The sequence below is a fragment of the Camelina sativa genome, chromosome 3, assembly GCF_030686135.1.
Source record: "Camelina sativa cultivar CO46 ecotype springtype chromosome 3, ASM3068613v1".
NCBI classification, from domain to species: Eukaryota; Viridiplantae; Streptophyta; class Magnoliopsida; order Brassicales; family Brassicaceae; genus Camelina; species Camelina sativa.
The window spans coordinates 23,407,111-23,430,042 of NC_141882.1; the positions used below are offsets into that span (position 1 = coordinate 23,407,111).

General features: G+C 30.3%; 3 protein-coding genes and 1 pseudogene across 3 annotated transcripts; 1 reads left to right on the plus strand and 3 right to left on the minus strand.

Moving 5' to 3' along the window:
- Positions 1-3,812: 3,812 nt before the first annotated feature.
- On the minus strand, positions 3,813-6,355 carry LOC147947598 (uncharacterized; annotated as a pseudogene).
- A 3,211-nt stretch (positions 6,356-9,566) lies between these two features.
- On the plus strand, positions 9,567-11,829 carry LOC104777550 (putative protein phosphatase 2C 11). The gene is made up of 8 exons (XM_010501825.3): positions 9,567-10,015; positions 10,151-10,293; positions 10,378-10,476; positions 10,549-10,707; positions 10,802-10,888; positions 11,033-11,124; positions 11,297-11,368; positions 11,539-11,829. The coding sequence occupies exons 1-8, from the start codon at positions 9,657-9,659 to the stop codon at positions 11,665-11,667; spliced, it is 1,140 nt and encodes a 379-aa protein (XP_010500127.1). The 5' UTR covers positions 9,567-9,656; the 3' UTR covers positions 11,668-11,829.
- LOC104777548 (AAA-ATPase At1g43910) lies at positions 11,770-14,282 on the minus strand. Its single transcript, XM_010501824.3, has 3 exons — positions 13,143-14,282; positions 12,485-13,055; positions 11,770-12,407 (listed from the first exon to the last, which is right to left on the minus strand). Exons 1-3 carry the CDS (start codon positions 13,574-13,576, stop codon positions 11,985-11,987), a joined length of 1,428 nt encoding a protein of 475 aa, XP_010500126.1. The 5' UTR covers positions 13,577-14,282; the 3' UTR covers positions 11,770-11,984.
- Positions 14,283-21,296: 7,014 nt separating this feature from the next.
- On the minus strand, positions 21,297-22,865 carry LOC104777551 (magnesium dechelatase SGRL, chloroplastic). The gene is made up of 4 exons (XM_010501826.2): positions 22,477-22,865; positions 21,864-22,214; positions 21,628-21,774; positions 21,297-21,522 (listed from the first exon to the last, which is right to left on the minus strand). The coding sequence occupies exons 1-4, from the start codon at positions 22,651-22,653 to the stop codon at positions 21,418-21,420; spliced, it is 780 nt and encodes a 259-aa protein (XP_010500128.1). The 5' UTR covers positions 22,654-22,865; the 3' UTR covers positions 21,297-21,417.
- Between the last annotated feature and the right edge of the window lie 67 nt (positions 22,866-22,932).

Below are 22,932 nucleotides of genomic sequence, written 5' to 3' on the forward strand. Positions count from 1 at the left end.
CCCCGCCCATTTAAGCCCACAAATATACCCAATTAGAAGGATTAATACGTAGATTTATATACCCACAAATATACCCAATTAGAAGCCCATAATTGTAATTATCTACATGCAGATTTATATTTCTACTACTAAAATGATTAAATTGAATTCTCTATCCTTTTGTCAAAATTCATTTCAAGAATATATGATTTTATGTAATACTATTTTATATAATTTTCTGTAATATTATTTTATAATCATCTTGTATCAAATAATTATTTTTCAATTTATGAATGCAATCCTTTACGGGTTTGGTCCATCAAAATATATTGTGGCTGTGTATTCTATACAAATACATATTTTTATGAATCCAATCTTTTAGTGGGTTGGTCCGTTAAAATATACATTGTGAATGTGTATTTCCTACAACTATTATATTTTTATAAATGCAATATTTTATAGGTTGTAAGTAGATTGTGATTATGTATTTTTGTTATAAACGCAATCTTGTACGGATTGGTTTGTCACGTATATACTGTATATGCATATTATTATAAATTTATAATTTTATACGAAGACAATCTTTTATGGGTTAGTCCGTCAAGATCAACATTATGAGTGTGTATTTTTACAAATGCAATCTTCGATAATATTTTACGTATATTCTAATTTCTACTGCAAATTATATTTATATAAATGAATATTCCCCCACGCTATAGCGCGGGTCTAATCCTAGTATATTATATCGTTACTGTTTCTTTCTCAATCTCAATTTTGGGAGAATCTAAGATAGTACCATAAATTTCGTAGGTATGACACAATACCAATTTGCAAATGCAAAGAGTGAATAGATATATATTTCACAATTACGATGAACAGTGTTTACCGACATTATTTTGACATAAATATGAAATATTGGTATGTCTAACTGCCTGTTTGTTTTTTGAGTTGATAAATATCTTCTGAAATTATTTTGATATTTTTATATTCATGTAGAGCCTTTCTCTAGCAGAAAAAACACATACATAAATATAAAAGTGCATGTTGTTTTACATCATGTTTACATAAATTGTTTTCCACTCCATATGTTGCAATTGATGGATCATTTGATGAGATAATAATAATAATAATAATAATAATAATAATAATAATAATAATAATAATAATAATAATAATAATAATAATAATAATAATAATAATAATAATAATAATAATAATAATAATAATAATAATAATAATAATAATAATAATAATAATAATAATAATAATAAAGCATGACACAAATGTGCAAAATCATAAGTTTTAACAATTAATATCATTAATATATTATTCAGATTGATTAACCATAAACTATGTGTGATGCATGCACTGAGAAAAAGAAATCTATCGGGAGTGGACTGGAAATGTACAAAGTATTAAAAATTATTTTAAAACTTGATTAAAACCAAATATATACGCCAGTACATAAATGTGGTGTTACATTTTACTGTTAATATTTCAATTTAAAGTTGGTAAATATGCATATAATTCTTAAGATTTTATTCTATGTATTTAAAAGCCCAATTCAAACATCACATACATCATTTTCCAATCTATTCGAGAATAATAAATCTGATTCTATATCAAAACTAACATGTGCATTATATCAAATATTTATCTTAGTTATATCAAAAATTAATTAAAAATAAAAAGAGAAATAGTAAAGAAAAAGAAATAAAAAAAACCACAACTTTTTGGAAAATAAAATTGTTTGAAATCATTTTTCTATATGTCGTGATCTCATGAATAATAAATCTACCTTATGTTAAATGAATTTCAAATGCGTTAAAGTCTATATAAAAAAATAAATATATGTAGACTTTTTATTTTCTTACAGAACAATTTAATCATCTAATTCATAAGAATAAACCATATACTAAAATTTTAAATCTACGTACTTGAATCTTAATGAATAAGAAATAATTCTTCTCCTAAAATCTAGAGATAACATGTTTCTTCTTGTAGCGTGAGGAAAGGAAATGAACAAACGTGAGGAAAGGGAAGAAAACGTGAGGAAAAGGAAAGGAAGAAGCGTGAGGAAAGGGTAAAAAGGCGTGAGGAAAGGAGAAAAAGCGTGAGAAAAGGGGAAAAAACGAACAAAGTAAAATCGGAAAACAAGAACAATCTTGTAGACGGAAAAAAGAACAAGAAGAAGACGGAAGAAGGGAACAAGAAGAAGACGGAGAAAAGTACTGAAGAAGCCCTTTAGAGCATCTTTATCAGGACTTATTAGTGTAAATTCTTAGTTTTTATCTAATTAAAATTAAATCAAAAATAGAAAAATAGCTAAGAACCCGTAAGAGTTGTCGACGTGGTCGATAATTGTTGGTTGAGAAAAAAAATTGTCGATTAGTTTTTTCTCTTCGTCCTCTCTCTCTCTCTCTATCTCGACGAATAGATTGCAAAACCAGAGAAGATTTCTCTCAAAAATCGATTGCAAGCAGGGGAGAGTGATGTCTTTGCATTTCCATAAGCGTTCTCTTTCAGGGACGTTTTCTTTCATTGTTGAATGGTGTTTGTTTGATGTCTCTAATAGTGATAGACTGACTTATGGATGTGTTTGGGCTGTGTAGATAACATGTGCAGGAGTACTTTAATGATTTTTGTATGTTATATTTTCTTGAATGAGTTTCTGTGTTCTTAAATGACGAGGGTTGTGTGTGCTTCCAAGAGTGGTGTAGAGCACCTTATTGCAGAATGGTGGTCTGGGGTTTTACAAGACAGTAGACCTGCAATTTCTGCATTTTTTTTGTTCAATTGGTGCTAGGACAGTCTATGAAAAGAGGCAACTAAGCTCTATGCCAGTTGAGACAAACCATTGATGAGCGAGAGTATTGAGACTAATGGTGAAAGAAGGATCTGAAGATATGATGAAGATCCTGATCTAAACTTTCATTTTGTTCTGCATCTTCTTTTGTAATCAGAGAGTTCATGGTTTTTATTAAGAGAAATTGAGTTTTTGTAATCTTTCATTTAATCTTTAATGGAGGTTTGAAGTTTATGCAACTCAAAATTTTCTTTCAAATTTTGTGTTAAGAACTCATTTGGGATTCCACCATTGGAGGGGGGGGGGGGGGGGGGGGAAATTAAGAACTCTTGACAATCTTTTTATCTCCAAATTTTTCAAAATGTATAGTTAAAATAATGGTAAGAGTTCAAAATCGCATCTTACCAATAAAGATGGTCTTAGTTCGTTTAACTAAGAACTTTTGCTTATTTTCAAATAAACAAAATGGTTACGTTTCATGGGTCGTAGCAGTAATTAGAAGTTATCATTTTAGTGTTACGTACTCTTTCATTAGATGTTTTGCTTCACTCGGTTACGTTGGGAAAAAAATATATCTTTAAGTTCGACATTGTCATCGATCCACTTAAATATATAATATATATATGTTGTATATGTGTAGCTATATTTGAAAATTTGCTATTCATATATCTATTTAAATATTTTGATAATTTCTTTGAGCACGATATTTCCATCGATCTTTTTAACTGTTGTCGAGAAAAAATTTGTTCAAAAATCTTTACACAGGTAAAAGATGGGATAATGTGGCCGTAGAAAAATCTTACCCGACACATCTCTAAGAAAAATTATACGAAGGATATTGTCAACCAAGAGCATAAAAAGAAAAAAAATAAACAGCTTTTAGTATTACTAGACCATATCCGTTAATTATGAGAAGTCGTACACTCTATCCAGGGATGACACAGTTTTAGATCGAAATATAGAACTCAGAAGATTTGTTAATAATTGTTGATAAAATTAAAGTATCATCGTGCTTATAATTTGTTTTTTAAACTATGTCAAATGAATTTTCTTTGAATGACGATTCTTCCAAAGACTCTTGATCTGGTCTCATATTGTATTCATGAACAAGCAAGCAATAGATAAGGACACCAACATAAAGTGTTTCTCCAACATCCATCAAGACTCTATCGAATATGGGAGGCAAAGAGAGACGAAATAAACTTCTTCACCACTTCTTTATCTTTGATGACCTTCCACCCACAAGACTTCATACGAAACACAAGCTTCATTAGTTTCTCAATGAATATCAAGAATTGTTTCCGCTTCACTTATTGTCATATTCTCCTACTCATATCTTTGATGATGTAGCCCAAGCTATCCATGAGAAAACCTCAATGCTTACTCCAGTCTAGATCATAGAAAGCGCGTTCGCATCTTTCCATTCCATCCATTGTTTCCACTATGTTGAATAGTTTTCAGCCGCCACATCATATGCTAGTGAATCATAACTCACTCCTTCGAATTCATGAGATGTTGAGGAGTTACCTGCACCGGTTCTTGCTGATGAATTCCCATCTCCACCACATCCCATAAATCAAAAACTTTGAGAAACATTTTTATTTGCGCACTTCACTAGTCCAAGTTTTTTCCATCAATTACATGAATATTAACAAACAATAATCCCATTATAATCATGAATCCTTGATTCGACTAGAACAATGATCTCTTAGATAAAACATTGAACTAGCTCGTGAATCAAAACAAAATAGAACGATTATGTTGTGTACTGTTTTCTATGAAGACCTTTATTGTTGTGTATGAAGAGCTTTAATATAGTATATATCTTCTATAATATGAGAAGGTTTTTCTCAACTTTTGCTAACAAGATGACACTTGGGTTACTATATTTCTGACACCTGTATTTTTTTTTGACCTAATTAACTATTGTTTGGACCTAATTAACTACAAACACATAAAACCAAAAATAAATAAATCAACATTTCCTTCCTTATTTCTTTAATCAGAAACATATGCAGCCCCAATAATCTAGAGCCGCCTTATATCAGTATGTGGTTAGTTTCATCTCGGAACTATACCAACATTAAATCAAATTTATAGGTTTGAATTCTTGGGTTTAATTTCTATGTTTGAATCTTATATAATTTTCACAGGGACAAGCGGAATCAAATTTATGTAAGATGGTAAAATGGTATTATTTAAGTAAATTAGTTTGAATTTTGTAAAAAATTTATATAAAATTAAATTTTTGAGCTTACTTTCTGGAAAATTATGTAAGATTGTGAGATGGTTTTTATCTAATTCTATAATTTTTTTTTTCGATTCACACTTATTGTTTCAAACGTCATGGTATTTTTGAACTACATAAAATTTATAAGTTCTCATATTAGGAATTTCAGAATAAATTATGAACAGTGATGTTTTGATTTGAAATGATACCATCATTTTATGCATTGCCTTATATCTAGGGGTGTCAAAATGGTTAACCCTACCCAATTCAACTCATTATCCAGCGAGTTAAAAGTTAAATGAGTTTATGAGTTGAATCAAATCATTTAACAATTGGGATGGATCAACTCATGAGTCCATTTAGTTAAATGAGTTAGATGAATAGTTGGGTTGACCCACTAGGCCCACTACAATATAAATTAATTAATATTTAATATAAAATTATAAGATGATGATGATGACATCATGTTGTTTACTATGATATATATATATATATATATATATATATATGTTGATAAGATGATGGTGATGTTAATATGATTATGAAAGTATGATGATGATGATAGTATGACAATGTTGATGATGATGATAGTTACATGATGGTAGTATGATGATGATGATAGTATGATGATGTTGATATGATGATGGTAGGATGATGATGACGATAGTATGATGATGTTGATATGATGATGGTAGGATGATGATGATGATAGTATGATGATGTTGGTATCATGTGATGATGATAGTATGATGATGTTGATATGATGATGGTAGAATGATGGTGATGATGATAGTATGATGATGTTGGTATTATGATGATGATGTTTATAATATTAGATTGATAATGAAGAAATTGTTAAACTCATTAGGGTTCATGAGTTGAGTTGAATTGAGTTGACTCATTAATCTTGACCCATTTTGACACCCCTACTTGAGACATGTACCGCTCGCAATTGGTCACAATCGGTTCGTTATTGGTGAGGTTCCTAGCTATCTTGTAAACACCTTTGAAATTGTCGTAAAATGTCTGAAGACACCTAAGATAGAGTTCATGTGAGATACGCCTGGTACGGATGCCTTGAGCTCCATCACCAACCAAAGGGTCTGTCGGATCCTAGATGAAATTCATAAAACATCCAATAAACAATTGAACCAGAGCCACAATCTCAAATTCAAACAGAGTCACATTTTATTTCTTTTAGAAAAGTAAAATGGGAAACAGTATATCTCCATTAAACGATCCTCATCGTCGAGAACACGACGGATGTGTATGAGGATCAAAGCTCTAACCTTCGTGTAGTTGATGTGCTGCTGCATATGAATTACATAACGGTTCACCATCGCTTCCGGGATTCCTAACAAGACAAACAAAAAAGAAAGGTGAGAATAAGAAAAAAAAAACAGACTCGAAGAAGAAGGATACGATGACATAAACTAGAATTTAGTATTCTTTAGATCCAGAATTCAAAACTAGAAGAATAACTATCATAAAAAGACAATCAAGGCAAGACAAACAGATAGACATAGATCGATACAAATAGAATCTTAAACTTTACCTTTACCAACACAGATAGATAGACAATGATCGCTACAAAGAAAAGGGCCAAAACTTTCTATCAGATAGACAAAGATGGATATGTGGCTAGGGTTCTTTTGGGAAAGGCAGAAATGCTGGAATAACATTATATTTTATCTCTATATATTAACTCTATTTTATGGAAGAGTGCCCAATTAGTAAGCCCAACTACTATTTTTTTTATCCTCTTTACTCACTTACAAATGTGGGCTTAAATTTATTTTCTGTATTAATTTTTTATCAAATTAACTCATAAATTTATCAAAAAAAAATACAAGCAAGTGTATTGAACTTGATATTTTAAGAGATTTTGGAGTACTTTTAAATCTTCTATTATTTAACTGGTGATTTTTAAAAATCATCTGAAATTCTATGTTATTGAATGTGAAATTTTATAAAAATCATTTATAATCTCTTGTTACTCAATCAATAATTTATAAATCCCACCTCAAATCTACTGTTAATTTTTTAGAAAATCTATTGAATGTGATTCTAGGAAACTTTTTCTAACATTTTAGTTCAAAAATATGTCTTACAAAATCATACATTTGAAGGTGAAACTTTAAAATATTTGTTTAAAAAGACTTCTTCGACACCAATTGCAATTTTTTTTTGCAACTCTCTTTCTCCCTCTTTCTCTCTCCCTTTATTCTGGAAAAATCTTTAAAAATTTTGTTGATGTATAATAAATCCCATTAGTTACCGATTTGTTGGGAAATACAACCTTTTCTTGGATTATCCATGATCATGTGATGGGCTAAGCTGGATTCGATTTTTTTACTTTCAGGAGCTTAGCTGTTATCTAGTATATATATACATATATATATATATCCCTATATAAGTAAAAGAGAAATACAAAAGTGTTTCCAGGTCGTGTCAATTTTGTAAAAATAACCCGAAATTAAGGGAGTTGGATCTGGGTAAAAAATATCCGCTGCGTTTAGAGTGGGTTATCAGATCATATTTAAAACTAAAGTTTAAATAAATTTTTCATAAGTGAACCATATTAGTTATGTGAATATTTTGTGTTCCTGTAATTTAGGAAATTATTAATCATTATCGATTAGTATTTAATTCGATAAAAACTTTACCAAAATTTGCAAATTGAATCAATCTGAATATAGCATATACCATAAATGATAAAATGATAAACTCTAAATCGTTTAATATAATATTCTACCATAAATTTTTTTCATTAAATATCTAACTAAAATATATAATTTAAATTAAAATATTGATATATAATAGATTCCTATATGAAATTTTTAAAAAATGAGATTATTATTTTATATAAGAATAAATATTCGATATTACAAATAAAAAGGCATAAACATATATAGCAAAGTTTAACATTATTTTAATATATAAAAATCAAAATTATACTAGAAATTATTATTATTAAAATATTTATCATTAGATTTGTTAATTTCCTAATATCTAAAATTTTTACTATCATTATTTGGATATGAATAGAAACCGAAAAAAAAATATTATTAAATTTCCTATAATATAATTGTATAACAATTACAAGGAAGCTACTCTGTCAAAAAAAATTACTAGGAAGTTACTTTTTTGGGAAATTTTTAAACCTCTATGTGCCTTTATAATATAAATATTATTCATTTAAAATATCATGATATTTTTAAGAATACACAAATTGGTTTGCAAAACTCACATTCATATTATAGAGCGGGTTTGTCCAAAAACAAAATAGCGGGTTAGTAATAATATTTTTGCCGATGCAATTTTTTACAAATTGATCCGTCAAAATTTATATTATATGTTGTACTTTTAACAAATAACATATTTTATAATATTTTAAGTTTATTGCTACTTTTAGTGAAAATTATATTACATATGAATAAATATTCCTCCGCGCTGTAGCGCGGATACGCTTCTAGTATAGATATATATTGACAGCAAATAAAGTTCATCCATTTAAGCTAGTAACAGACGGTTTTTCAATAAGGAGAACCAGTCCGGAGTAGAGGAACTTACATGGGAAAAGATAGAATGCGTGATCTTGCCTTTTTGGCGAGACAGCCAGCACAGCTATTGTTACAACGTGAAACAAAAGTTAGAGCATAAAAAGAAAAAAAAAAAGATAAATAACTTTTAGTATTACTAGACCATACTTGTTATATATGAGAAGCCGTAAACTCTTCCCATGGATGACATAGTTTTAGACCAAAATATAGAACTCAGAAGATTTGAAAATAATTGTAGATAAAAATTAAAGTATCTTCGTGCTTATAAATTTTTCTTTTTACTATGTCAAATGAATTTTTTTAACTATCTTCTGTGTTTTTTAAACATTTTCTCTCAATCTTTATTGGTTATCATAGACTTATTACAATCGAGTTTATTTTCATCTTAGTTATTCTTATAAATATGCCATTAATTGTTGCTCTATGATATAATTTTCATTTGAAATATATTTTTATGTTCACAATTTTAGTGCTTAAATAAACTACGCCAAAGTGAAAGTAGATAGACATAATAATTGGCTAATGTGTTTATATAGTCATCTTATAGGTGGTGATAAAAGTATACTTTAACAGTAGAATATACATTTTAAGTGGTAAAACAAATACTAGTAGAATTGCACATGGATATAAATAAAATGACGGTTTGACTAGTGGTTTGCATGTAAAAAATTTCGTGAAAAAGTTATAAAATCATATTCTATATGAGATTGTGAAAACACTTTTTAAAGTTGTGTAATAATAATAATATTTAATTTTTGGCAAAAGTTTTGGTGAGCGATAAATTAACTTTAGTAGATTATTGTAATAAATTAAAAATAGAAAAACACAAATTAGTGGATTAAGGTAACAAAAAATAGAAAATTATTTTCTCTGACTAAATAATTTATATATTTACTTCCTAAAAATATTTTTTTGAAATAAACTAAAATTTTTGTAAATTTTTAGTTTTCTTTTTTTAAAAAATAAAAGCAGTAATCCAATGAGTCCTATTCTACTATGACTGTATGAATAGACAGAAAAAAAAAAAAAAAAAAAAAAAAAAAAAAAAAAAAAAAAAACTGTCGGGAAAAGAAAAAAAATGAAGAAAAAAAAAAATGGTGGTGCTTCCGCTCCTATTGAATGCGTCCACCTCCAAACCAAACTCACCACTCTTGTTCTGTCTTTCTTCTTCTTCTTCTTCAACTCCAGAACAATCTCTTCCTTTATCATCTTCTACTTTTTTGTCTGTTTCTTCTTTTGGTTCTCCCAGTCACCAAACCTGACAAACCCTTCTCCTCCTCCACTCTCCGTCGCTCCCCTTCGTGGGGATGCCTATTCGCCACCGCCGGAATCTTCTTCTTCTTCTCCGGCGGCGAACTCCTCCTCTGCATCCGATCATTCTCATTCCATGATTTCTTCTAGAGATCCCGATGCTCTCTTCAGTGGCGGTGGAATCAGGTCTCTCAAAATTGAAAATTTTCAATCGATTTCTCAATTTAGTATCTTTATATATATATATATATATATATATATATATATATATTTTATTTTTTATTTTTTAAATTTCTTTCTTTGTTCTCTTCGGTGTTGTAGCTTTTTAGCAGGAGTTAGAACTGTCAAGTTTAGTTATGGGTACTCTAGTCTTAAGGGTAAAAGAGCAACAATGGAGGATTACTTCGAAACTAGAATCTCTGATGTTAATGGACAAATGGTTGCTTTCTTTGGTGTCTTCGATGGTAAAATGTTTTTTTTTGGCTTAACACATTGTTATTGTCTTAATCGAACTGTTACTGATGGTGTTTTTGCTGTTGCTTGATTAGGTCATGGTGGAGCAAGAACTGCTGAATATCTCAAAAACAATCTTTTCAAGAATTTAGTTAGTCATGATGATTTTATCTCAGACACCAAGAAAGCTATTGGTAATGAGATGAGATAGAGCTATTTAAGTTGTTTTGTTTTTATCTTCCACTGAGAGTTTTTGTTGTGTTTAGTTGAATGTTTTAAGAAGACAGATGAAGAGTATTTGATTGAAGAGATAGGTCAGCCGAAGAACGCTGGCTCAACTGCTTCAACTGCTTTGCTTATAGGTGATAAGTTGATTGTTGCTAATGTTGGTGATTCTAGAGTTGTAGCGTCGAGAAATGGTTCAGGTTTGTTTGCTTTTTTTGACTCTGGGATACTAAATTGATTAAACCCTCTCTTTTTAAGCTTTTGTGTATGTGATGCTCTTTGTTTGTTCTGTAGCGGTTCCACTATCTAATGATCATAAACCTGATAGATCAGATGAGAGACAAAGGATTGAAGATGCTGGTGGCTTCATTATCTGGGCTGGTAAAGTTTCTTAATTTCCCTCTGCTTATCTGTCTTAAGAGACATGTTGTTTGGTACTGGATATTTTATTTAGAGATATGTAGTTTTGATGTAATATGTGGTTTAGGCTGTTTAGTTATTAATCGTTCCTTGGAATACGAATAGGAACGTGGCGAGTTGGTGGAATTCTTGCTGTGTCTCGTGCATTTGGGGATAAGCAACTTAAGCCATATGTGATTGCAGATCCAGAGATTCAGGTACCTAAGATGTGCTACTCTCTTGTTGCCTAGCTGGCCATATGTGGTATAATGATGATAAAAATGTTTTGTGCTACATTTTTGGTTAAGTTACAAAATGTGAGTGCCCTGTTTGCTGGTTGAAATGCGCTTGCGCTTACACTCACACTCAGTACTGTTGTTATCTTCTTAGGAAGAGGACATAAGCACGTTGGAGTTTATTGTTATTGCTAGTGATGGACTGTGGAATGTGTTGTCAAACAAGGTTAGTTTTCCAGATAATGCTCATTTTGATATATTTGCATTAGGCTATGAGCTATGAAGACATACATATTTCTTGATGGGATTTGTTGTGAACAATGTAATTAGAAAACAAGGAACTGAGTACCGACCTAAAACGTAAACACACTATCAAAACTCCTTTTTTTTTGTCAGGATGCTGTGGCAATAACACGAGACGTTTCAGATGCGGAAACTGCAGCAAGAAAGCTTGTGCAAGAAGCCTACGCACGTGGTAGCTGTGACAACATCACTTGCATTGTTGTTCGATTCGTAGTTTCTTGAGCAAAGAACCAAAATTATATTGTTTCTTTTGTTGTGAATGTATCATCTTTCAGCTGTTGCTTTTTCCTTCCATCGTTTTGGTATTTTAGCCAAACAGCATTATTAATACAGCCACACATTTGGATTATATAATTGAAAAAGAAAGATATAATTATGAGACTCTATGCCTCCTAATTTTTTAATACATCATGTAGTTGCAGCTACAATTTGTCTCATCTGGTCTAAAGAAATGATATTATTACCAAAAGGAGCTGAAACACAAGAGCTACTTCTAATAAGCCTTAACGATGATCAATAGCACTAATAGAGAGATTTACTCATGTTTCTGCTTCTTTAGTCTCAGCATCTTCAATCTCTCCTTCTTCCTCCACACTGGACTCTTCTCCCTTTTTCAACTTCTTGGTTTCCAGGATCTCGAGGAGACCTTTAAGCGCGATATCAGCGTTCTTACTCGCCATTAGCTGCTGCGTGACTTCAGCCGGAGTTGAACTGACCTCAAGAACGAGCTTCTCAATGGGATCAAACAAGACATGGTCATCAGTTTTGAGGTACAAAGCCACAAGCTTTTTGAACACAAAGGGCGTGCAATTGTCCATGAGAATGTGAACGTCCATTCGTCCCGGTCTCAGCAATGCCGGGTCAAGCTTCTCCTTGTGATTGGTTGTGAAAATTATGATTTTTTCTTCTCCACAGCTCGACCAAAGTCCATCAACAAAGTTCAATAGACCAGACAACGATATCTGTCCAAAAAAGAACATTCATAAGTCTAAGAAACAGAGATTAATTCAAAACAGAGGATTTCAAAGTTTCAACTTACCCCAACTTCAAACTTCTTCTTCCGCTTCTGCGGCTCTCCATCATCTTCTCCACCATCTTCTTCCTTTTTCTTGGTCTGGCGTCTACGAGAAGCATCAGCTCCACAATCAATATCTTCAATGAGAAGAATTGACCGGTTCTTGGTTGATGTAAGAATCTCCCGCAGCTCACCATCATCTCTAACACTCTGAATCTGAAGATCATAGATATGATACTTCATGTGATTAGCAATGGCAGCTACCATAGATGATTTTCCAGTACCCGGTGGACCGTAAAGAAGATAACCACGCTTCCAAGCGCGTCCCACGCTCTTGAAAAAGTCTTTGCCTTTAGAGAAAGCATCAAGATCATCAATCAAAGTCTTCTTAAGGTCTGGCTCAACAGCTAAGGTCTCAAATGTTGTGTGGTGCTCGAAAATAGCTGATTCCCATTTAGACCGGTCTTGGTTATAAGTGTAGATCTTGAGATTCTCACGATGGCTCATTATCTTCTCCGCTGACTTCGCCAAGTAAGTGAAGTAATCCGTCATTATCTTCTCACGAAACTCCTTCTTACATGTCAAATGAAAGTACCTGAAAAACACATCAAACATGTCAGAAAAAAAAACAAGATTGTAATCTAAGACAAGAACAAGAAGAAAAACAGAGTGTTCTGTTTACCGTTTCTCGGGTAGATACTTCTTAGTTTCAACAGAGTGAAGAGTCCACTCAAGATGAATCCCTTCAAACTCATCAATGATCTTTGTGTTCACAGGGATCCCAAGTTTTGGCTCAGCCGCTGGATTCTTGAGATTACTTGAACCCACAAGAAGTTTTCCGGTAGAAAGTCCAGCGAGACGGGTCGGTAAGTAAACTTCAGCCGCACGGAAAGTCTGGTTCTCAACAAACTCCCAACGTTGCTCGATCACAAAAGTGAAACTTGACTGGAAGTAAGAAGAGAAGAAGTCCATAACTTTTATAGCTATGTACTCTCTGATCCTCTTAGGCACGATCTCGTTGAGGATTGTTCGAAAAAGCATCGTGATTGCTGAAAAAGATGTGTAAAGAGAGAACACTGCGGATACAGAAGGAACTTGACTATAAAGATTCGCCATTTTTTTGTTTTTCTTAAGTGAAGAAGAAGATGAAGAAGAAGAAGGAAGATGATGAATGAGTGAGATAGTGTGTGTATTGTGTTCATATAAAGAGTTTTTGGTGAGTGGTGAACAAGAAAGTTAGAATTTTTAAAACATTTAATCAAAAAAGGAAAAGGAAAAAGAGAGATTGAAAATTTCAGGGAAAGTGTAAGCAGCAGACTTGGATGGAAAGCTCCAAGCACGGATGAGAGAAAGTGGAAGACGTCATTAAGGTCAAGGGAGATAAAGACAAGGCAAGTCACATTCACGTACACTTTAAAGACGTACATAAATGTAGACAACTAAACAATGTGGTTAATGTATCTCTCTATATACATTAAGAAGTTAATTAATTTTCTATTAATCTATGTATGCAAATTAACAATGAATGACGTACAAAATTAGGTTGGCAGCGTGCAGATATATTATGATTTTGTTTTTGTACTAAATTATGATGAATATTAGGGGTTTGGAGGGTTTCCAAAAACTATAAATTTATCTTTAGTTACAAAATTTAGCTCACACCGCAATAGTCTATCATTTATGAAAAGAAACTGTTTGCACTATTTGAAAATGGATGCTAAAATATGCTAATTCACGTTACATATTCAAGTTATATAGTGGTATACGTATTAGCTTTTTTGATCTTTTGTAGTAGACTAGTCTACTAAAGAAGGAGGTTTGTAGTTAACTAGCCTGATTAAGCGTAGCCTATATAGGCAAGACGCTAGACAACAAAACAACTGGCATGTATGTACGTGTTGTAATTAGAAAGGAGATGTTGTGTCATAAATGATATGTAAATTATTACACGCAAGGAAAATAAGTGGAAGCTGACATGTATGTGAAATTGATGTACATACAATACAACAAAGGAGTCTGGTCGGTCTTATTCAAAGAAAAGATAAAAACAAAATAAAATAGAAACGTAAAAAAGGACTTGTTGGCTAAGGAAGAAAAAATTCTCAATGGAGGGTCGTGATTTGTTTGGTTCTTTGTTTTCTCTTTTTATATTGATATTTGAAAGACTAATGTTTTGGAGTCGTGCACATGGCAAATCAATTGAATAATGTTGAAAAAGCAGCCAATGTTATTAATTAGAAGCCGACGCATATTGGGGTCGGATCAGTGTATTCCTTTTTCGTTCACTTGAGAAACTTTATCGAATCGGTAATATTTGGGAAATTTCATTTTGTTCAAACATCGGTTACAAGGTTAATACTTAACAGCCACATGTTCATTGATAACCGGTGAATGAGATATCGATTATAGATAAATACTTTCACCTTTGTAGAATGTCTAATTTTTTGTAGTTTCATTTTGAGTTTTGAGTCTTTTGACGCTTTTTGATTTCCAACATACATCAATGTTTATTCATTCTTGTATAGAAAATTTGCAACCACAGAAAAAAAAAAACAGGAGTGAAGAACCAACCTCGAGATGTTCCTGGATGAGAAAAGTAGGTTTTATCCTCTATAAATAGTAAATACTATCAAATTATGGTCTCAATCAAACAACACAATCACTTTTATAAGTTCGGTTCCATGAGTGACATCCACATTAATGTTACGCAACTTCAATACTTTGCATCCTCTTTTGTTTTTGTTTTTTCTCCAATTTATTTAATTCTAACAACAGCTTTAACAGATTAGCTCAAATAAATTAATTAATAGAAAAATTGTTTACTTATATGACATAATGGACTTCGGTGTAAACTTATCCAATTTGATATATATACTAGATTAATACTTGTACTAGAGAGCACGAGTTGAAATTCATTTTATTTATGTTGTAATTTTTTTTATAAAATATAATTTATGTAATCGTTTTTAAAATTTTTTTGGATAAAATATTACACAATAAAATCAAATGCTAAATATGATGACTTGAAAAATACACTTATTTTGTAATTTTTATATTGTTAATGATTCTAAATAAGTACCCGTGCTATAACACTGGATAAAATTTATTTTATACAAAATTTGTATATTTTCTATTTTAATATGTTGTATTAGTTTATGTAATGTGAAGTTATTTCAACAATGTATATTCTATCTCATGACTTGAATGTCATTATAAGACATAATTTTGTGAATTTGGTTTTTAAAAAGCAAGTTTTTATATTATGAATAATTTAATATATTGTTATATATACTTGGTATTTTGAATTTATTTCATATTATAGTGACATATTATTGACATTGCTATAAGCCTATAACAAACCAATTTAGGGTGTTTATAGTTTCTAACTTTAATATCAAGTTTCAATATTTTAGAAATATTTCAAAATAAATTATTTAATGTTATTTAAAATTATAAATTCAACGAAAAAGTATGAAATTGAATTTAAATATTCAAATTTTGACCCGTTACTCAGTAAAATTTTTAATTCAATAGATATTATTTTTAAAGAATAATATTAATAAAACTTGAATATTTTATAGATTGAATCATTTATATTTGTTTTTTAAAATTCAACTTATGGTATATCCAGAAACAAAACAATTTTTTAATTATAATAAATGATATGATAATTTATTTGTTTCACAAAAATAGGCTGATATATAAAAATGAGAGGTGAAGTATAATGATTATTAACAAATTAATATGTTAGTTAGATATCAAAAGATTTTATTTGATGAATAAATTAATAAAGGAAATTAATATGGTAAGTTAGATGATTTATTGTTTCCAAAAACTTTAAAGAGAATATTCTAAAAATCATTTGATATTCTAAATATAATAAAACGGAAGTACACAAAATTTTTTTTGTACATTATATAATTTTAATAAGTTGGTTACAAATAGGTTATAGATTAAGTTTTATTATATTGTAATTATATATATATATATCACTATCTAATTACTATTTGTTGCTTACTTTAAATTACAATTAATTTTTATATTAATATATGATCATTGTTTAACATTATACATATAATTTTTTGTTTTGTTTTTCTATTTATAAAATATATACAATAAAAGTTAACCAATTTATTGACTTCTTGTTAGACAAAATCAATCTAGTAATCCAAAATATTTTTCAATTTTTTCGAATGGGTTTGAAAACATTGAAAACAAAGTTTCACAAAAGTATAATATATATATAACACTAGTCTAAATTATTATTCTTATTATACTAAGTGGTTTTTAAGTAGTATAATTTCTTTTATTATTTAGTTCTAAATGGTTTCTCTTAAATTAAATTAATACACTTTAAGATTAAAAATTTAGTTGTGACTTGTGACGAACGCCTTAAAGAATTTCCAATAGAGGATTCAAGATTTAGCAAGAGTTCTGTTAGCAAAAGTGATTAAAAATAAATAATAATTGATGAAAAAAATAAGATCCAACTCTTATTTAGTAAGTTTAACAGATAACTTTTGTTGTGTAAGTATCATCAATAGATGGTTGGTGTGAAGATTTTTTTTTTGTTTTCTTTCCCATTTATGATTTGTAATTATATTTTTATAATAATTTCTGTTTTATATGTTTAAAAATTTATGAAATGCATTAATCTTTCATTTTTATAAATCTAAAATGTTTAAACATTTAAACTAATTATGTTCTACTTAAAATATTTTTAGCTTGAAAATATTTTTTTTAAAATAAGAACCCTAATTAGAATTTTGCCATTGTAGGGGAATAATTTTTTTTAACCTTCTAAATTATTTTTATTTTTAAAAAGTAGAAAATTTAATATTAAAAATTTATAAAAGTTTTAAAATAATAACCTCCCATTGAAAATGGTCTTCATATCAATGCTATTTTAATTAACCATTGAAACTTGTTGCATCTACCTTCCGCAACCTAAGTGGAAAAATGTGTAATTATATAAAGTCATATAAAATTTTCTTTAAGAGTTAATATAAAAATGATCTAGATCCACAAAATATTATGAATATGCACAGTGAATATGCACACTTATATAAACGGAAAAATGCCAAAAAAAACTCGAACTTATTTTTATTTGGACGTTTAAACCTAATGGTTTTGGATTGGAATAAAAATACATCAAATAATAAAAATGTGTTATTTAAAACCTTAAATAAATAGTGTTGGTGTTCTCATATCCACGATTTTTCAACAAAATCAAAATTCCAATTTTACCCCTGATATCTAATTAATTACTAATTCATAAAATGAGTCCATTCCTAAACTATAATAGGATTGTTATTAACATAAGTCAAAAGCATATGCATAATGTGTATTTGGAGTCATATTCATGTGTTTACCAACTAATTTCATGGTATTCAATATTAGATATCATTTTCTAAATTTTTGAGATTTTTTTTTTGTTTTGCATTTTTTGTTTTATCTTGTGAAACTAAAATATTATTTTACAAATTCTCACAGATCTTTTGTGGCCATCACTACAAATCTTAGTCATCTTGAAATACATGTATGCACATGACTTTTAAATGTTTTCACGTAAAGATATACTAACTTTTTACTTCAAAAATGAATTTTATTCTGATGTTTTAAGAGAGGAGAGAGTGTTACTTTTTACAAGTGAGATTTAGAGTATTAGTTTAACTTTTTAAAAATCATGATCAATTGATGTTTTAATGACGGAATTGACAGACTTCAAATCGAGACAAAATGAAATTATGTGTACTCGTTGGATCTTCTATGAAAATATGTTGAAATTGTAATGTGTTTTCTAATTTTAGAATTCATGTAACAAGTATAAAATCAGTACAACATGACTTATGTTAGATATGTACTCTCTTAAACACAGATCTCAACAAAAATTTGGTTGAAGATAACATTAATTAGTAATATGTGTTTGATTACATTTACACACATATATTTTTAAAATAGATTTTGTAAAAATGAAAATATTGATTATTAATTGAATTCTTTTGTAATTGATAACTTTGCTACCGATACAGCTGACAAGAAAATAATTGTTCTTTACATGGAATAGACGAACTTTTCTGAACCGATTTTAGCTATTTCTAACTTTGTATGGTTCAATGTTAAATGATCTGATTGAAACTAAAATACCATTTTTTTTGGGTATATCGACTAAAAGATGTTTAAATATTATGACTAAACTCAAATGTCATATATTTGTTTGTAATAAAATAATTTTCATCATTTTTGATGAAACAATATACAATTTATATACATTACATTCAAATTAGAGAAAACATACATATACACTCAAGTGGAGAATTTTTAGTCAAACAAATACTCCCCCTATTCCGATAAATTGATATTTTGACATTTTTACTCATAGTATCAAAGAGTTTAGTTTTCATAATTCTTTTTTTGGTAGATAGAGAAAATATAAATTATTAGCCATGTGGAAAACATAAAAACAATTTTTAATCTATTAAATTAATTTTTTAGGAACAAAAATAAATCATAGAAGATTAAACTACGAAGAATATATCGTTTTCGGCACATGAACCAAGCATGTTTTAAAATTTTGCGGAAAAATTGAACCTAAAACTCAGATCAGAAATGTTTTGGGTTGAATCATCTTTTTTTTTTTCAGGTTCACTATTTGCCAACTCGGACAAGAGATCATGGTGCTCGGCTCATTAACTTAATGGGCTATGTGCAATTTCGAAAATAATCTTTGCAATGATTTTAATATATGACAATAATATATTTATGAAAAATGTCTAAAATATAATTTTTTTTTTTTTGAAATCCTGGGTGCTCTATCTACAATTATCATGGCTAACACATAAGCCAAACAAATGAAAAATAATCTCGAGCATCCAAATTTTAAAATCCCTAAATAAATCATTTATTATTATTATTATTATATTTTTTTAACTGATCCCAAACAATTCAAGACGGACCGGACCCTATGTGTGATTCTACAAATCCCCGTAGTAATGAAGTTTTAGGAGCTTAACTATGATATCTCAGCAAAAAGTTTTAAAAACTCATTTTGATATTTTATGATTTCGTTACTTCTATATTTTCTGTTGAGAATCATAGACCCTCATTCACCTAGGTAGAGAATCGCCTACCGTAACTCTGCCCCTACTCCTTTTCTACTTCACAGATTAGTTTGCATAACATAAATATAACACAGAGATTTAACGAGTTCCCCTCATGCAGAGGGTACATCTCGTGTGGAAACCTTCTCCCACAAATATCCACTGTCAATCACTCAAGGTTTACACTAGTGTTTCATTATAAGCTTAGAGAGCAACTACAAAGAAACCTGAAGAAGAAAACACATAATAGATCTAGCTTTTCTTCTTCCCCTCTCTTTGTCTCTGGTTCAGCTCTCACCTCCATGTATAATCCTGAAACACCTCCAGAACTCCAAAGAAGCAGTTCCATCTTCGTCTCTCATAAGAGTGTCATGAAGACACCTTAAACCTAGACAAGGTTATGTCCCACTCTCAGCCCTTGGACCCCAGCCAAACTTCTCCTCCTTTATCATGGTTCTGGGCACAACTTCAAGTTCCATATACGACGTCCTGCACATGTTCTTTGCATTGCACCCTGCGTCTCTGCATCTGTCCCATCAGCCGCCACCAAGGTACCATCATCTTCTTCTGCGTCTTTATGATTACTGCTTATCATGTTTCCTTAACCCTAGCTTCCATTAGGGCATCTTTATAGGGGGAGCAGTTTTGGGTGTTCTTAGAGTAAAAATATTATAAAAATAATCTAAGATCAGTAGTTAAGATCTTTTGTTAAAAAGTTAGTTATTGGGAGAACATGTGTTTAAGATCATAAGATTTAATAATATAATATTCTTAAATATATTACAATTATAAAAACTTATAAAATAACATTTAAATTGCAAATTTATAAAACTTTTACTAAAATTCAAAATACAATACAAAATTTTTATGAAACAACAAAAACATTAAAGATAAAAAAAAATATATTACTTAATTAAAGCACACAAACATTTTATTTAATTAATATATAGTTTAATATCCAAATTTATTCCATATATTCTCAATCAGATTCTCTTTTAATTTGTGAAAAATTGTTTGCAAAAAATTGTATCCATTCACTGCTTGCCACGTCAGCTTAGAACTGAGCCATGATCAGTTCTACATCAAGAACTAAAAAAAGTGTTCTTAGCCACTATTCATTATTTTTCTATTTTTTTGGGCTAAGAACACCACTCATGTTCTCCCTATAAAGATGACCTTATATAGTGAAACCCTAGAGCTTATGTCGGTTTACTCTTGTAAACCACACAACCCGGATCCTGTATGGGCTTCACATCAATATAAGCCCAGTTCATGATTTAGACCAAATAAGCCCATATGAAACAAACATTTACAACAATTTCTAATGTAAGATATTTAGATTTTTTTTTTTTGTTAAATTTTATTAGATGTTAGTGCAATTTAGTTCCAAAATTATAAAGCATTTGATATTTTGTGACTATTTATATTCTTAAATATTTTTATAGTTGGTGGAACTGTTTTAAATAAATATTAAATAATAATATTGGTAAAAAAGAAAAAGAAAAACTGAAACTCTACGTGTTTATATATCAAACCATAGGGAGTATTAAGTTATGGTTCCCATTTTCAGTTCAGTTAAAATATGACTACTTCATTTGAATTGAGTACTCCTATTTTGTCATTTTGAGCTATACGTGAAATCGAATCTAAAAAAGTGTATATAATTTTTTTTGTTAATAATGTCCTCATCGATGGATTCGAATGTGAGGTATTAGACAAGTAATACTGAAGAAACATTAAGAAACTAGGCTCTCGTACAATTTTCCAAGTATGAACAATTGAATGTTGGCAAATTTGCAATTGTGTCAGATACTCATCATTTGCAAAAAGAAAGTAAAGGAGAATGTACAACTTGTCTCACAGAAGAAATGTAAATAGGGTATGGAAGATAGACTTATGTTGAATCAATTTCCTCGAAGTAGTTGAACTCAAGAAGCCTTGGTGATTGCCCTTCTGCTTTCCCTTCACCACCAAAAACACACACACCCGGAACCAAAGATTTTCACATTTCCGGCATATGAATGAAAAGACAAACTATAAGTTGAGCCAGCGCGGACTAGTTAATACCTTTGCAGCATCCCTAAGAGGTCCCCAACACTCGATCCGATTGTATTTAGGTGTGCTTGAATGAAAATAAATCCATACATAAGCATCCATTAGCTCAGGGTTGTCTCTAAACATAACTGAATCTCCATGGACCACAGCTTTAAGTACCTATCTCAACCAGAGTTAAGACTCATCACTCATTCTCCAATACTTCTTAGAACCAATTGGAAAAAAGAACCAAGTAGAAGAAGACTAACCAAAGGCAGTTCCTTGGAGAAAATGTGATACCTAAGCTCTGCAGCCAAATCCTGCAATAAACTCATACCACTCACACAACAATGAATATGTAACCGCAACTCATCATTCACCTTCTTCCACTCAGCAACCACATCGTCTTTCTTGTACCATCCTTCTAGTTGATCCAGATTGATGACCTTTGAGATGGTTAAGGTTAAGTCGGCAGTGTAGTCACAATGAGAAAGAATATATGCCCGCGGCGTAATAATCCCTCCGCTGCTACCCTTCTTCTTCTCCAATAACTCTCCTAAGAACTCAACTTTGAGCTTTGTGGAATCAAAGTTTGCTTGTGGAACCAAAAGCCTTACTGCCTAATACCACAATTAAACATTCACAATATCAACCAACTCCACTACATAAAAACATGTAAATACAACATTCAATAATTGAAAACAAAGATTCAATTTTTAGGATTCATTCACCAAACGATTCAGCTTTTAAAATCCCCAAAGTTCGATCCTTTACTCATTTTTGGCTCAATTGGGTTCAAAATTCAAAACTTTAGCTCAGACCCAGTTCAATTATGCTCCTAAACTACACAAATCTACAACATTTACTAAAAATTTGGCTTACCTCGGAGACTAAGGTATTGTAGGAGATACCACCGTCACTAACGGCGGAACTTCGAGGAACCCTAATTCTTGTCTTCAAGAGGTTGCGGCTGAAACGATGGCGATGACTGATGATTTCTCTATTGGGACGACGAGACAGAACAGGATTGTGGTAATGAGGAACGATGTAACAGGCCATGGAGGAACATAACAACAGGGTTAATGCATGAACAACAAAAGAGATTCTTCTTTTACCATTTTTTTTCTGGGTCCTTCAACGATAGAGAAAGAGAGAGAGAGATGTGGAAGAATGTGTTTCAGAGATATAGCGTAGCCACAAATTTCACTCTGTCTCTGGAGTCTGCGAAGAGCTTCGTTCTCCACACAAAATTCAATTTTTTTATTTTCTCCTTTTTTTTTTTTTGTGATTATTTTACTTATACTGAAATATTGTGATTGGTGAATTGAGCTGTGGGTT

What these genes read in the sequence shown, in the direction of transcription:
- LOC104777550 (XM_010501825.3), top strand. Translation starts at nt 9,657, where the DNA reads ATGAAGAAAAAAAAAAATGGTGGTGCTTCCGCTCCTATTGAATGCGTC. An exon ending in TGGCTTCATTATCTGGGCTG is followed by an intron (nt 10,889 to 11,032) that starts GTAAAGTTTCTT and finishes GAATACGAATAG; the next exon opens with GAACGTGGCGAGTTGGTGGA. An exon ending in TTGCAGATCCAGAGATTCAG is followed by an intron (nt 11,125 to 11,296) that starts GTACCTAAGATG and finishes TTATCTTCTTAG; the next exon opens with GAAGAGGACATAAGCACGTT.
- LOC104777551 (XM_010501826.2), bottom strand. Translation starts at nt 22,653, where the DNA reads ATGGCCTGTTACATCGTTCCTCATTACCACAATCCTGTTCTGTCTCGT. An exon ending in ACAATACCTTAGTCTCCGAG is followed by an intron (nt 22,215 to 22,476) that starts GTAAGCCAAATT and finishes TTGTGGTATTAG; the next exon opens with GCAGTAAGGCTTTTGGTTCC. An exon ending in TCTCCAAGGAACTGCCTTTG is followed by an intron (nt 21,775 to 21,863) that starts GTTAGTCTTCTT and finishes TGGTTGAGATAG; the next exon opens with GTACTTAAAGCTGTGGTCCA.
- LOC104777548 (XM_010501824.3), bottom strand. Translation starts at nt 13,576, where the DNA reads ATGGCGAATCTTTATAGTCAAGTTCCTTCTGTATCCGCAGTGTTCTCT. An exon ending in AAGTATCTACCCGAGAAACG is followed by an intron (nt 13,056 to 13,142) that starts GTAAACAGAACA and finishes TGTGTTTTTCAG; the next exon opens with GTACTTTCATTTGACATGTA. An exon ending in AGAAGAAGTTTGAAGTTGGG is followed by an intron (nt 12,408 to 12,484) that starts GTAAGTTGAAAC and finishes TTTTTTGGACAG; the next exon opens with ATATCGTTGTCTGGTCTATT.